General features: G+C 44.6%; 1 protein-coding gene across 3 annotated transcripts in view; it reads right to left on the bottom strand.

Moving 5' to 3' along the window:
- The window catches only part of LOC126185952 (polycomb protein EED), an 87428-nt gene that overhangs the window by 23670 nt on the left and 48243 nt on the right, over positions 1-15515 (bottom strand). For all 3 annotated transcript variants that reach the window (XM_049928170.1, XM_049928172.1, XM_049928171.1), the window contains exons 3-4: positions 11315-11486; positions 2841-2976 (exon numbers count right to left, since the gene is read on the bottom strand). In XM_049928170.1, the coding sequence (XP_049784127.1) occupies positions 2841-2976; positions 11315-11486 (308 nt within the window). The remainder of the gene's footprint in view (positions 1-2840; positions 2977-11314; positions 11487-15515) is intronic.

Here is a 15515-nt window from a genome sequence, read left to right as displayed (position 1 = left end):
ATTCTGTTCAGCTGCTCTTCCAGGTCCTTTGCTGTCTCTGACAGAATTACAGCGTCATCGGCGAACCTCAAAGTTTTTATTTCTTCTCCATGGATTCTAATTGCTACTCTGAATTTTTCTTTTGTTTCCTTTACTGCTTGCTCAATATACAGATTGAATAACATCGGGGATAGGCTACAACCCTGTCTCACTCCCTTCCCAACCGCTGCTTCCCTTTCATGTCCCTCGACTCTTATAACTGTCATCTGGTTTCTGTACAAATTGTAAATAGCCTTTCGCTCCCTGTATTTTAGCCCTGTCACCTACAAAAATTGAAAGAGTACACCAGCCAACATTGTCAAAAGCTTTCTCTACAAATGCTAGAAACGTAGGTTTGCCTTTCCTTAATCTAGCTTCTAAGATAAGTCGTAGGGTCAGTATTGCCTCATGTGTTCCACCATTTCTACGGAACCCAAACTGATCTTCCCCGAGGTCGGCTTCTACCAGTTTTTCCATTCGTCTGTAAAGAATTCGTGTTAGTATTTTGCACCCGTGGCTTATTAAACTGATAGTTCGGTAATTTTCACATCTGTCAACACCTGCTTTCTTTGGGATTGGAATTATTATATTCTTCTTTAAGTTCGAGGTTATTTCACCTGTCTCATACATCTTGCTCACCAGATGGTAGAATTTTGCCCAAGACTATCAGCAGTTCTAATGGAATGTTGTCTACTCCCGGGGCCTCGTTTCGACTTAGGCCTTTCAGTGCTCTGTCAAACTCTTCAAGCAGTATCATATCTCCCATTTCATTTTCATCTACCTCCTCTTCCATTTCCATAATATTGTCCTCAAGAACATTGCCCTTGTATAGGCCCTCTATATACTCCCTCCACCTTTCTGCTTTCCCTTCTTTGCTTACAACTGGGTTTCCATCTGAGCTCTTGATATTCATGCAAGTGGTTCTCTTTTCTCCAAAGGTCTCTTTAATTTTCCTGTAGGTAGTGTCTATGTAACCCCTAGTGCTATACGCCTCTACATCCTTACATTTGTCCTCTAGCCATCCCTGCGTAGCCATTTTGCACTTCCTGTCAATCTCATTTTTGAGACTTTTATATTCCTTTTTGCCTGCTCCATCACTGCAGTTTTGTATTTTCTCCTTTCATCAATTAAATTCAATATCTCTTCTGTTACCCAAGGATTTCTGTTAGCCCTCATCTTTTTACCTACTTGATCCTCTACTGCTTTCACTATTTCATCTCTCCAAGCTACCCATTATTCTTCTACTGTATTTCTTTCCCCCATTCTTGTCAATCATTCCCTAATGCTCTCCCTGAAACTCTCTACAACCTCTGGTTCTTTTAATTTATCCAGGTCCCATCTCCTTAAATTCCCACCTTTTTGCAATTTCTTCAGATTTAATCTACAGTTCATAACCAATAGATTGTGGTCAGAGTCCACATCTGCCCCTGGAAATGCCTTACAATTTAAAACCTGGTTCCTAAATCTCTGTCTTACTATTATATAATCTATCTGACACCTTCCAGTACCTCCAGGCTTCTTCCAAGTAGACAGCCTTCTTTCACGATTCTTGAACCAAATGTTAGCTATGATTAAGTTATGCTCTGTGCAAAATTCTACCTGGCGCTTCCTCTTTCATTCCTTACCCCCATTCCATATTCACCTACTGTGTTTCCTTCTCTTCCTTTTCCTACTATCGAATTTCAGTCACCCATGACTATTAAATTTTCATCTCCCTTCACTATCTAAAAAATTTCTTTTATTTCATCATACATTTCATCAATTTCTTCGCCATCTGCGGAGCTAGTTGGCATATAAACTCATATTACTGTGATAGGGTGGGCTTCGTATCTATCATGGCCACAATAATGCGTTCACTATGCTGTTTGTAGTAGTTTACCCACACACTTATTTTTTTAAATTCATTATTAAACCTACTCCAGCATTACCACTATTTGATTTTGTATTTATAACCCTGTATTCACCTGACCAGAATTCTTGTTCCTCCTGCCACCAAACTTCACTAATTCCCACTATATCTAACTTTAACCTATCCATTTCCCTTTTAGAATTTTCTAACCTACCTGCCTGATCAAGGGATCTGACATTCCACGCTCAGACCCGTAGAATGCCAGTTTTCTTTCTCCTGATAACGACGTCCTCCTGAGTAGTCCCCACCCAGAGATCTGAATGGGGGACTATTTTACCTCCGGAATATTTTACCCAATAGGACGCCATTATCATTTAACCATACAGTAAAGCTGCAGGGCTCTGGAAAAATTACTGCTGTAGGTTCCCCTTGCTTTTAGCTGCATGCAGTGCCAGCACAGCAAGGCCGTTTTGGTTAGTGTTACAAGGCCAGATCAGTCAATCGTCCAGACTGGTGCCCCTGCAACTACTGAAAAGGCTGCTGCCCCTCTTCAGGAACCACACGTTTGTCTGGCCTCTCAACACAACAGATACCCCCCCTGTTGGGGTTGTATCTACGGTATGACTATCTGTATCGCAGAGGCATGCAAGCCTCCCCACCAACGGCAAGGGCCATGGTTTATAGGGGGCGGGGGAGGGGGGGGGGTGTTTTATTGTGTGTATGAACCAAAATCATTCAATAAACTGACAATCTAATCCTTCACACACATTCCAACAACAGAAGAAAGTTAGAAAACAAGACAGAATGCATCTCACACCTACATAACTGTTTGTAAAAGTTGCTCAACAGCATAATCTCAAACAAGACACACAGTCCTCTACAAATATAACACGCACCCAACAGCAATGGTTACACAGAGTGCAAGTTATACTTTTTTTCCATACCATTACACGTAAAATGTTACTTTACTTACCAATATAATGCCGTATACATGACAGTGTGGCAGGACTAAATATTCTAATAATGCCCCTAGAGCCAGCAACTGCAAGTAATGGTTTCCCAGACTCTTCCTCATATGACCAGGCACAAGTGTAATAATTTTCATCGACCTGGATGTCAGTCAAGGCCTTTTCATGTAAGCAATTAAGACTCCTATCAAATTCACAAACTGTTATTTTTATAAAATATTCTTTATAATCTTGCCTCAAATGACTTATTTTATTTGCAGAGAATGTCAAAATGACCATCTTCAATAGGAACCAGACAAATTCTATGAATCAGAAGAAAATAACAAGTGATGTGAATAGAAATAACTAATCTGGTACATTAATTTAATGTTCAAGCTCTTATCATAGCTCACAGTTAACTCAAATGATGAACTAAGTTCATAAACCTATTTTTTAAACACTTGGTGTCCTTGTTAAAGCAGTTTGAAGAAGTTCTGCCTACAACACATTGGTTCTGTACAAAAACTAGCTGTACTGGTGTTGGTTGCAGTGATTATGGCAGCAACAACAAGTGATCAAACTTGAGTTGTTATGTACTTCTGATTTTTCCCCTTCACTGTGGTTAGGATTCCCACCAACACTGAGGTTATCAGAGCTTATAAATAATTTAGGAATAACAACTCATCGAACAGTAGAAAACACACACACACACACACACACACACACACACACACACACACACACACACACACACACGTGCAGCAACATTGTGACGGTGGAAAAAAAGGTGGGATTGGGAGGTGGGGTTGGGAAGGGGAGGCTGGTGGCTTGAAGCAAGGCAGGTGTGCAAGATAGCAATACAGGAGGGAGAGGCAGAAGGTGCAACGGATAGGAATGCAACACGAGTACCAGACCCAGTGCATTTTTGCAACTCATGGTGTTGTGGGGGTGGAAAACAGAATAGAGGAAGGAAGGAAGGAAGGAAGGAAGGAAGGAAGGAAGGACGGACGGACGGAGGATGTATTGGAAGAATAGCTCCCACTTACACAGTTCAAAAAAGCTGGTCCTGAGGGGAAGAATCCAGATGGCATGAATTGTGAATCACTGAAATAGAGCATGCTGTACTCAGTAGTGTATTCAGCCACTGGATGGTGAACTCTGCAGTGGCTACTCATTCATTTGAATCATTAGTTGGTGATAATACACACAAAAAATGCTGTGCATAAATTGCAGCAGAGCAGGTATATACTGTGACTGCTTTCACAGGTGGTCCTGCCTCCTGCCTACAGGACTGGAACAAGGTGTGTTGGATTGATGAACTGGGTAGGTTTTATACCTTGGTCTTCTTGGTTATGACTTGTGGCAAAGGAGTTGGGAGTGAGAGTGGCATAGGGATGGAGCAGGACCTGGTGTAGTACGTGTGGGCAGTGCAATACCACTTTAGAAGGGTTGGGAAGGGCTGTGGGTAGGGTGTGTCTCATTTCCACACATGATGACAATCAAAACCTGTGGAAGATCCAGGTGCAAGATACGCCCAATCCACCCATCCAGCATTTTCTGTTCCAGTCCTGTCACTGGCTTATCCTAATGCATCAGAATATGGGCTACATAAGAAAGCAGACATGTCACACAACTAACCAGTTGTCCACCAGGCTGAATCACCATCACCCAACTGTGACCATCAAGCAAAGTGGACCACCCTGTGGCACAACATGCAGCTTACCATAAAATGCTTGATTTCAATGGCTAAATCAAACTATGGAAAATTCAGGATGGAATGCAACAATATTATGGAAAGGTTAGTTGCTGTTCACCATATAGCAGAGATGCCGAGTCACAGATAGGCACAACAAAAAGACTGTCACAAAAAAGCTTTCAGCCAACAAAGCCTTTGTTAAAAAAAATAAAAATAAATAAATAAAAAAATAAAATAAATAGATCTCTCTCTCTCTCTCTCTCTCTCTCTCTCTCTCTCTCACACACACACACACACACACACACACACACGACCATAGTCTTTGGCATCTGAAGCCACACTACGAGCAAAGCAGCAGCAGTGCATGACGGGAGAGGCAACTGAGTGGGGGTAATAGGGAGGCTGGGGTGGGGAGGGGGAGGCATAGCAGAGTAGGTGTGGGGGACAGTGACGTGCTGCTAGGAAGCGTGCAGGGATGAGGTGGGAAGAGGGTAGGGTAGCTAGGTGCAATTGAGAGGTTAAAACAGGGGGCGGGGATACCGGAAAAGGAGAGAGATAAAAAGACAGGGTGCATTGGTGGAATAGAGGTCTGTGTAGTGCTGGAATGGGAACAGGGAAGGGGCTAGATGGGTGATGACAATGACTAACGAAGGTTGAGGCCAGGAGGGTTACGAGAACAACGGATATATTGTAGGGAGGGTTCCCACCTACGCAATCCAGAAAAACTGTTGTTGGTAGGAAGGATCCACATGGCACAGGTTGTGAAGCAATCATTGAAATGAAGAATGCGTTGGACGGTGTGCTCGACAACAGCGTGGTCCAGTTGTTTCTTGACCACAGTTCATCAGTGGCCATTCATGCAGACAGACAGCTTGTTGGTTGTCATGCCCACACACAATGCAGCAATGTGATTGCAGCTCAGCTTGTAGATCACATGACTGATTTCACAGGTAGCCCTGCCTTTGATGGGATAGGTGATGTTTGTGACCAGACTGGCATAGGTGGTGGTGGGAGGATGTGCAGGACAGGTCTTTTATCTAGGTCTACTACTGGGATATGAGCCATGAGGTAAGGGGCTGGGAGCAGGGGTTGTGTACGGATGGACAAGTATATTGTGTAGGTTCGATGGACAGCGAAATATCACTGGGGGATGGATGGGAATGATAGTGGGCAGGACATTTCTCATTTCAGGTATGGAACAGTGGCAGCTTCTGTACAGCCTAGCCACCCGTGGTCATCACCTCTGCAGTCAAGAGTGGTCCTCTCGAAACATACTGAGGGGCTCACTGAAGCCTTTACAGACTGTAATTATCCTCCCAACCTTCTACAAAAGCAAATTTCCCGTGCCTTATCTTTCCAGTCACCCACCACTTCCTAAAGTATCACCGTCCGGCCACACAGGAGCATTCCCCTCATAGCTCAGAACCACCCAAGACTGGAGCAACTGAATTACATTCTCTTCCAGGGTTTCAACTACCTCTCGTCATCCCCTGAAATGAGAAATGACCTGCCCACTATCCTTCCCAACCCTCCCACAGTGGTATCCCGCCATCCACAGAACCTACGCATATACTCGTCCATCCCTACACAACCCCTGCTCCTAATCCCTTACCTCACGGCTCATATCCTTGTAATAGGCCTAGATGCAAGACCTGTCCCATACATTCTCCCATCACCACCTGCTGCAGTCCAGTCACAGGTATCACCTATCCCATCAAAGGCAGGGCTGCCTGTGAAACCAGTCATGTGATATACAAACTAAGCTGCAACAACTGTCCTGCATTCCGTGTGGGCATGACAACCAAAAAGCTGTCTGTCCACACAAAAGGCCACTGACAAACTATGGTCAAGAAACAACTGGATCACCCTGTTCCTGAGCACGCCACCCAACACGACATTCTCCATGTCAATGATTGCTTCACAGCCTGAACCGTATGGAAGCTTCCCAACAACACCAGATTTTCTGAATTGTCATTGTCCTCACTCATCTAGCCCCTTCCCTTTTGCCATTCCAGCAATACACAGCCCTCTATTCCACCAATGTACTCTGTCTTTTTACTTCTCTCCTTTTCCGATAGCCCCCCTCTCCCACCTACCATATAGCCTCCCGATAGCACCTAGCTGCCCTACCCTCTGCCCACCTTATCCCTGCACACTCCCCAACAGCACATCACTGTCCCTCATCCCTATCCTGCCATCCCTACCCCTCCCCACCCCAACCTCCTCCTTACCCCCACCCAGTTCTCTCTCCCATCTTGCACTGGTGCTGCTGCTCGTAGTTGGCTTCAGCTGCCAGAGACTGTTGTGGCCATGTGTGTGTGAGGTGTGTGTGTGTGTGTCCTTTTCCTAATATTGATTTTAATGGTTACTTCACTACCTAGACCATTTGGATCCTTCCCACCACCATCAGCTTTTTTGAACTGTGCAGATGGGAGTTATCTTTACACGACATTCTCCACTCCTGAAATTATCCCAGGCTCAAACTACGATCACCTACTGTTCCCATACCCTCTACCCAACAGTTTCTGCCTCCTGTCACATGCCTTCTCCCAATTCAAGTACCCTCACACTCATTGTGCCAATGCACCCTCCAGTGTTTCCCCTCTCTTCTCCTCTCCTTTACTGCTCTCCCCCCCCCCCTTTCCCTACAGCCTCCAAATGCTGCCCTTGGCAGCCTTATCCTACCACCTTCTAGTCCCTACACTCACCACCAGACAGCACTCTTCTCTCCACCCACCCATGTTCTGCCATCTCTCGCTCTTCTTGTTTCATTTTCCATTGCTGCTTTCATTCAACGCACCAGTTGTAGTCTGGCTAGAGGGGCCAGAATGAGGTGTCATGTGTGCATAAGATGTGCCTGCTTGTGTGAATGTGTGTGTATTTTCCTTTATTTTCTGAAGAAGGTTTTGGTCGCATGTCATCTATATGGTGAGTAACAATCTATCCTTTCCAATACTGGAATTAAGCTAGAGCAAAAAGCTCATGGTGTGCTGCACTCTTGATGTATGCCCACATTGCTCATTATTGGTCAAAATATCCGATTCTCAAAAGGAAAACTACCCAGAATCTCAATAATAGGAATATGGAATTTATAAAGCTACACTTAGTGTACACACCTGGCGGAAGATAAAGCAACAAAAGACAAGAATTACACGAACAGTATGTTAGATTCAGACTGTTCTTTGTGCAATGAGAACACACCACAGTGCAAACTCTAAGGCCACAACACACTTTGATGATAGCATGTGGGGTAAACCAGCACTGGTTGTGTAGGGGGAGGGGGGAGGGGAAGACTGGAAAGTGGGAGCAGATATGTGGGCAACTGAGACAATTAAAGAATCAAACTCCCATGTATAAAACAACTTCAAACATCTGATTACTTACAAATAAACTACAGTATTTAAATGTTCACTATTAAGCAACCGCCCTCCCCCAACCCAACACACACAAAGCACTTTTGTGGCCACTGTCTCTGGCCAGCGAGGCAATATTAATTGGCACAAGTTGCATGTAGGATAAGAATTTACAGTTTTTTTTATAAGTCAAGATGAAAGCAATGGTGTTCACAGATGACTTTATCAGGGTGTATACAGGGACAAGGAAAAAAAATTCCCGGATTATTCCCGGATTTCTCCCGGATATCCCGTTTAAAAAATATGCTTTTTCCCAGGCGACCTACTGTCACTTAGCACAGAAAAAGTTCCCTCGGAACTGTAAAACTTATCAGTCCTTTGAATGGTTAACGTTTTATATAATCGAGTAGAACTTCCCGGAAAAAAAAGAAAAGCCGGAGCAGAGAAGTTTTGGAAAGACCTTTGATTTGCAGCAACATATACGCTGCATATTTTCGTATTACGAAAGTATAAATTCGAATTGCACCAAACACAGCTTGTTAGTTTCCGGAGCGTTGCAACCAGAGGTTGTGATGTCCTTTTGTAAGTGAGTCATATCTCAAACCACGAGATCTCGCCAGCCGATGACAGCAGCTATTCAGAGCATAGGGCACGTGTTATAGTCAGCCACTAGCAAGATTACTGGTTACATAGCGCGAACACACAAGAGGAAAAGTTAACGGTTTACATTAATGTACACAGTACCGTATATCTACAAGAAAAGCTAAGCTTTCACGTGTAATATTGGTCTTTTTTTGGTGTGATATACTTTAAGATACATCACACAAATGTGCCAGTAAATTTAAAATTGTGACATAAATGCCTCGGCTCGAAATTCTTGAAGTGGCTGGTCCTCAAACTGTTCAGTTTCGAACGCTCTGTGATTTACACACGTAACATAATTCATCTTGCGTAAAAAGAAATTTACTTTGAAAGTAACGCTTTTCTAACCACTGTTCGCAATACTGTTAGTTATAGGTTCGATTTACCAGTTGCCAGAGAGCGCCAAAAACGAATTATTGTGCGTGTGCAACTGCAGTGGTGTAGGAAGCCCGCATGTTCGTGTGTATAAAGCACTAAGAGAGCTTACACTACACCATAAAAGAAACAGGGCATCAGAGGATACTCCAAAAGGCATCAAAATTTCGTGAATCATACTAAAATACATAATTCGGCTTGAAGTGCACATTGGTTTTTTCCAGATTCACAATGAAGTAGGTCCCATCTGATATTAAGCTTTTCAGTGTGGTTTTTGGGATGTAAATTTTCTTGGAGTACCAGTACTCTACGATCTCATGTTTGGTTCTTTATTATGGCATAATGCCATACATGGCAGAAGATGATAACGTGCACTTGAAATTCATCGAACAGTTGGAAGTACCCAAAATTGTTAAATGAAACACTTCGTTTCAAATAAAATGATTGCCTCAGCGGAATTTCTTTAGCAAACTTGCAAAAATAACTTCATTCTTCTGCAAGGCGATTAATGCTTGACTGCTACTAACTTGGAAAGAAAATAAAATCAGAAACTGAAATTAATAATATATTTTTGCCCTATGTAATTATGTGAATGCATTTTAATTCACTTGATAGCTCCCGGCCACAGAAATCCGTTTTGTTTTCATTTGACGTGGGAGCTGTACACGAAGAGAAGCAGCGAAATCACTTAACGTAAACACGGGTCACGTGCAGACTAACCCCCTCCCCACTACAACTCAGACAACTCTGTGCAAGCGCGAATCTGGCAGCTAGGGCGCGCGAGAAAATTTTTTCTTGTTTGCATCTGGCTTCTTGCTGCTACTACCGATGCAGCTAACAGCCGAACTTCAAGAAGCGGGAAGTGAGAGAAGGTACTGCTTATATGCGAGTCAAATGCGCATGCGCAACAGACCGCTGGCAACTGGTCAAACGAACCTAATGTGAACAGTTGTGACGTCATGCTCATAGCAAGCAGTTTATTGTTACGAAGAATTACAGTCTGCGCCCTACGGCCTTTAACATATTTTTGCTATCTGTAGACGTTTGTGCGTGCACGGTGTTTTGTTGTCGTAAAATGCACATTTCCTTTGCCACTACAGTTTTATTTTTTTCCCTCTCGTTTATATTTTATTGCTGCAGTATCATTCTCCAGTAGCAGGATACAATAACATTCTTTGCTAGAGAATCAATTCTGCAGTCAAAACTACTAAAATGTAACTGAAAGCTAAAACAATGAAAAATTCCCGGAATTCCGAAAAATTCCCGGGTTTTTCCCGGTTTTCTCCCGGATGAAAAAATTCCCGGGTTTTTCCCGGAATTCCCGGTTGTCCCGGGTCGTATACACCCTGCTTTATGATCAGGGGAAACACAGGGGAGGATATTCAGGAACAGCTGAATGCTTGGGAAGAAACTGTGAACAGTATGGAATGAAATTTAATGTAAACAAATCTGCAATACTGGACACAACTAGAAAGAAAGGAAGACCAACAAGTGGAGTACAGACTGGAGATGAACAACTGAAAAACGTGGGAAGTGTGATAGAGGAAAATGAAAGAAATGTGGCAGACAGGCAGAAGCAATCTTGTGAAGTGTTAGGAGCCTAGCTTGGAAGAAATATGTCTAGCATCCCAATACTGACCTACACATCTGAAACATGGGTAATTAAGAAAAGAGATGTAAGCAAATTACACACATGTGAAATGAAGTTTCTCAGAAGTAGGACAGAAGTAACAAGGAGAGAGAGGTTTAGGAGTGAAAGGGTAAACAGTATTGTCTTGGTTGTAATTTTAGTTTTTTATTTTTCAACTACGCATTTCACCTGATTTAGGCATCTTCAGGTTATCTTAATTTGGTATTTCTTAGAAGGACCCTTTAGTCAGTGTAGCCAAAGGGCATCGTTGAATATATCAGGCCAACATCGCCTTCGTTAAACTCAGTAAAAACTTTTCTAGATGGACGCAAGTGACAGAATAAGATGGGGCTCAGGTAAAAAGCATAATGTGCCATACTGATACGCATCCAGTGAATAACAGCAATATGAAATGGATAGAGGTGTGTGTGTGTTTGTGTGTGTGTGTTCTCCATCTAACGACTTAGCTTTATAGGTGATTTCTAACAGTGCCCCCCACTACACTGTCAACACCACTAAGCATTTCATGTAAATCTTTATTTGCTTGGAAAATTCAGGATGGAGTAACAGCAATATTATGAAAAGGGTAGATTGCCACTCACCATATAGAGAAGACAGAGTCGCAGACAGGCGCAACGAAAAGACTGCCATACATTTGAGCTTTTGGCCAAAAGGCCTTCTTGTAAATAGAAAACAAACACACACACACACCATTTCTGACAACTGAGGCAAAACTTATTTGCTTAGGTACACAAACAAGTTGCATGGAGGATAAGAATTTACAGTGTTTTATCCAAAGGATACATCAGGATCAGCGTAACACTGCAACAGCTTAATGCCACTGCCTTCTGGACATTCATAAACTGTCACACGGTTGCTTCCCACAGCTGCAAATATTAAAGGCTGTCCTTCCTTTAAATGATGGTTAAACTGAGCTCCAAATAGAGGCTGACCATGGTCTTCCTTTACACTTGTCCTGTTGACAAAAACTTGTATTAGGAACATGTGTGATACTAGCTATCTAAATTACACACTGAAATGCAAGTGTCAGACACTATTTTTGAAGTATTAACCCTTTTTTAGCATGAATTCACAGAACTAATATCATGGACATACAGAAAATTTTTGGAAAACCAACCTCAAAGCCACAAATACACATATGTGCTTGTACTAGTGACACAAACATTTAGGACTGGGGATAAGGGGATTCTAATGAATTTTACAATCCAATTACAGTCAATGCCTTTGTCAAGCTGAATAATTATGACAAATGAGTAGTAAAGTTCAGGAGAAAATTATATCAAATAAAACATATTGCTCATGTTTAAATGACGCCTTAGGGAGAGAAAAAAAACAACTGGAATAATGATACAAAACAGAACAAAAGTAGAAAAAAGGCAATGACATGGCTATTCACAATTGGAATAATTATACAAAAAAAGCTGCTAATAGGTTCACTTATCACTGTTCATGTGTGTTTCAGAACGTAACTTATAGACATATACAATACATCCTTTTGAGTCATCAGTTTTCTAACTGTGTTGATGTGGCCCACCACGAATTCCTCTCCTGAGCCATCCTCTTCGTCTCAGAAAGCACTTGCAACCTACCTGTTCAATTATGCACTGGATGTATTCCAACCTCTGTCTTCCTCTACAGCTCTCTCTAGTACCATGGAAGTTATACCCTGATGTCTTGACACATGTCCTATCACTCTTTTTTTTTTTTTTTTTTTTTTCGCCCTGACTACTCTAAGAATGCACCGCGAGGCACAAGTTGACAACAACAACTAAAAGGGAAAACACGATAAAAGACAGACTGACAGGCATAGGATTAAAAAACAGCATCATCAAATGTCCTTAGCGAGGTTCGTCAAATTGATAAAACGAAGAACACGAGCAGCTGCTCGTGGGTCATCCGCTAAAATGGCATCGAAAGTATTTGGCAGGTTAAGATCTAGGCGCAGTGTGTTAAGATCTGGACAGGACATTAAAATGTGTCTAACCGTCAGCAAGTGCCCACATGGGCAGAACAGCGCCGGCGCAGCCGTCAGCAGATGGCGATGGCTGAACCGGCAGTGTCCAATTCTTAACCGGGCTAAAACGACCTCCTCCCGCCGAGAAGGGCGTGAGGAGGACGTCCAAGCCACGGGAAGAGGTTTTAAGGCCCGAAGCTTGTTGTCGGTAAGTGCAGCCCAATCGGCATGCCACAGCGATAAAATGCGCCGACAAATGACCCTGCTAAAATCGGACGAAGGGACACAACAAGAAGCTGTCCGAGGCTGGAGGACCGCAGCCTTGGCCGCGGCATCTGCAGCTTCGTTCCCAGGGATACCGACATGGCCAGGAACCCACATAAAGCTAACCGGAGAACCGACGTCCACCAGCTGCTGAAGAGAGCGTTGGATCCGGTGTACGAAAGGGTGAACCGGGTACGGATCACTGAGGCTCTGGATGGCGCTCAGGGAATCTGAGCAGATGACATAAGCAGAATGTCGGTGGCGGCAGATGTAAAGAACAGCCTGGTAGAGGGCAAAGAGCTCAGCTGTGAAGACCGAACAATGGCCATGGAGCTGGTATTTGAAACTTTGTGCCCCGACAATAAAGGAACACCCGACCCCGTCATTGGTCTTAGAGCCATCTGTATAAATGAAAGTCATGTTGATGAACTTCGAACGAAGTTCCAAAAAATGGGAGTGGTAGACCGAACCGGGGGTGACCTCTTTTGGGAGCGAGCTGAGGTCAAGGTGAACGCGGACCTGAGCCTGGAGCCAAGGTGGCGTGTGGCTCTCGCCCACTCGAAAGGTTGCAGGGAGTGAAAAATTAAGGTGTTGAAGGAGGCGACGAAAGCGAACTCCAGGGGGTAGCAGGGCAGAGACATACAACCCGTATTGACGGTCAAGAGAGTCGTCAAAAAAGGAACGATAAGACGGATGGTCGGGCATTGACAGTAGCCGACAGGCATACCGACAAAGCAGTATATCGCGCCGGTAGGTGAGTGGCAATTCGCCAGCGTCAGCATGAAGACTCTCTACGGGACTAGTATAAAATGCTCCGATCGCAAGTCGTAAACCCCGATGTTGTATGGAGTTGAGGCGGCGTAAGATGGATGGCCGTGCAGAGGAGTATACGAAGCTCCCATAATCCAGCTTGGAGCGGACGATCGACCGATAGAGACGAAGTAGGACGGTTCGATCCGCTCCCCACGACATACCACTGAGAACACGGAGGACATTTAAAGAACGGGTACAACGGGCGGCCAAATATGACACATGTGGAGACCAGCTAAGTTTCCTGTCAAATGTAAGGCCTAAAAATTTTGTTGTCTCCACGATTGGGAGAGCAACGGGACCGAGTCGTAAGGACGGTGGGAGAAACTCTTTGTAGCGCCAGAAGTTAATACAGACCGTCTTCTCGGCAGGAAAACGGAAGCCATTGGCGACACTCCAGGAGTAAAGACTGTCAAGAGAACGCTGAAGACAGCGCTCCAGGACACGTGGACACTGCGCATTGCAATAGATGGTAAAATCGTCCACGAAAAGGGAGCCTGATACATCAGCTGAGAGGCAATCCATTATTGGATTGATCGCGATGGCGAAGAGAGCGACGCTCAAAACTGAGCCCTGTGGCACCCCATTCTCCTGGCGAAAGGTGTCGGACAGGACAGAACCCACACGTACCCTGAACTGTCGATCCATTAAAAAGGAACGAATAAAAAGAGGGAGGCGACCGCGAAGGCCCCATGTATGCATGGTGCGGAGAATGCCCGCCCTCCAACAGGTGTCGTAAGCCTTCTCCAAATCAAAGAACACAGCCGCGGTCGGGCGCTTCCGCAAGAAGTTATTCATAATGAAGGTCGACAAGGTAACCAGATGGTCAACAGCAGAGCGGCGCCTACGAAATCCACATTGTACATTGGTAAGTAGGCGTCGAGACTCGAGCAGCCAAACCAATCGAGAGTTAACCATTCGCTCCATCACTTTACAGACACAGCTGGTAAGCGAGATAGGTCGATAACTGGAAGGCAAGTGCTTGTCCTTCCCCGGCTTAGGAATCGGGACAACAATAGACTCGCGCTAGCATGCGGGAACATGTCCCTCAATCCAGATGCGATTGTATGTTCGGAGAAGAAAACCTTTACCCGCAGGAGAAAGGTTCTTCAGCATCTGAATATGAATAGAATCTGGCCCTGGAGCGGAGGACCGTGATCAGCCAAGTGCGTTTTCGAGTTCCCGCATGGTGAATGGGGCATTATAACTTTCACAATTCGAGGAGCGGAAGTCAGGTGGCCTAGCCTCCTCTGCCTGTTTGCGGGGGAGGAAGGCAGGGTGGTAATGAGCGGAGCTCAAAACCTCTGCGAAAAAGCGGCCGAAGGCATTGGAGACAGCCTCAGGGACCACAAGGACGTCATTCGCGACCTTCAAGCCAGAAACTGGGGAGTGGACCTTAGTGCCAGATAGCCGGCGCAGGCTACCCCAGACAACAGAAGAAGAAGTAAAACTGTTGAAGGTGCTTGTGAAAGCAGCCCAGCTGGCTTTCTTGCTTTCTTTGATAATACGACGACACTGAGCACGTAATCGTTTATAATTAATACAATTCGCCACTGTAGGGTGGCGTTTAAATGTGCGTAAAGCACGTCGACGAGCACGTAAAGCGTCTCTACATGCTGCGGTCCACCAGGGGACCGGTACGCGACGTGGAGAAGAAGTAGGGTGAGGGATGGAATATTCAGCAGCAGCGAGAATGACTTCCGTGAGGTGTGCGACCTGACGATCGCAGCTTGTGAAGGTTTGATCCTGAAAGGTCGCCCTGGAAGAGAAGAGCCCCCAGTCTGCCTTGGAGATGGTCCAATTAGAGGAGCACGGAGAGGGGGTATGCTGCAGGAGATGGATAACACACGGGAAGTGGTCGCTCGAATATGTATCAGAAAGTGCATACCACTCAAACCGGCGTGCAAGTTGGGGAGTACATATAGAGAGGTCTAAATGGGAATAGGTGTGAGATGT

This window comes from Schistocerca cancellata, chromosome 1, assembly GCF_023864275.1.
Source record: "Schistocerca cancellata isolate TAMUIC-IGC-003103 chromosome 1, iqSchCanc2.1, whole genome shotgun sequence".
NCBI lineage: Eukaryota > Metazoa > Arthropoda > Insecta > Orthoptera > Acrididae > Schistocerca > Schistocerca cancellata.
This window is presented reverse-complemented; position numbering and strand designations above follow the sequence as displayed.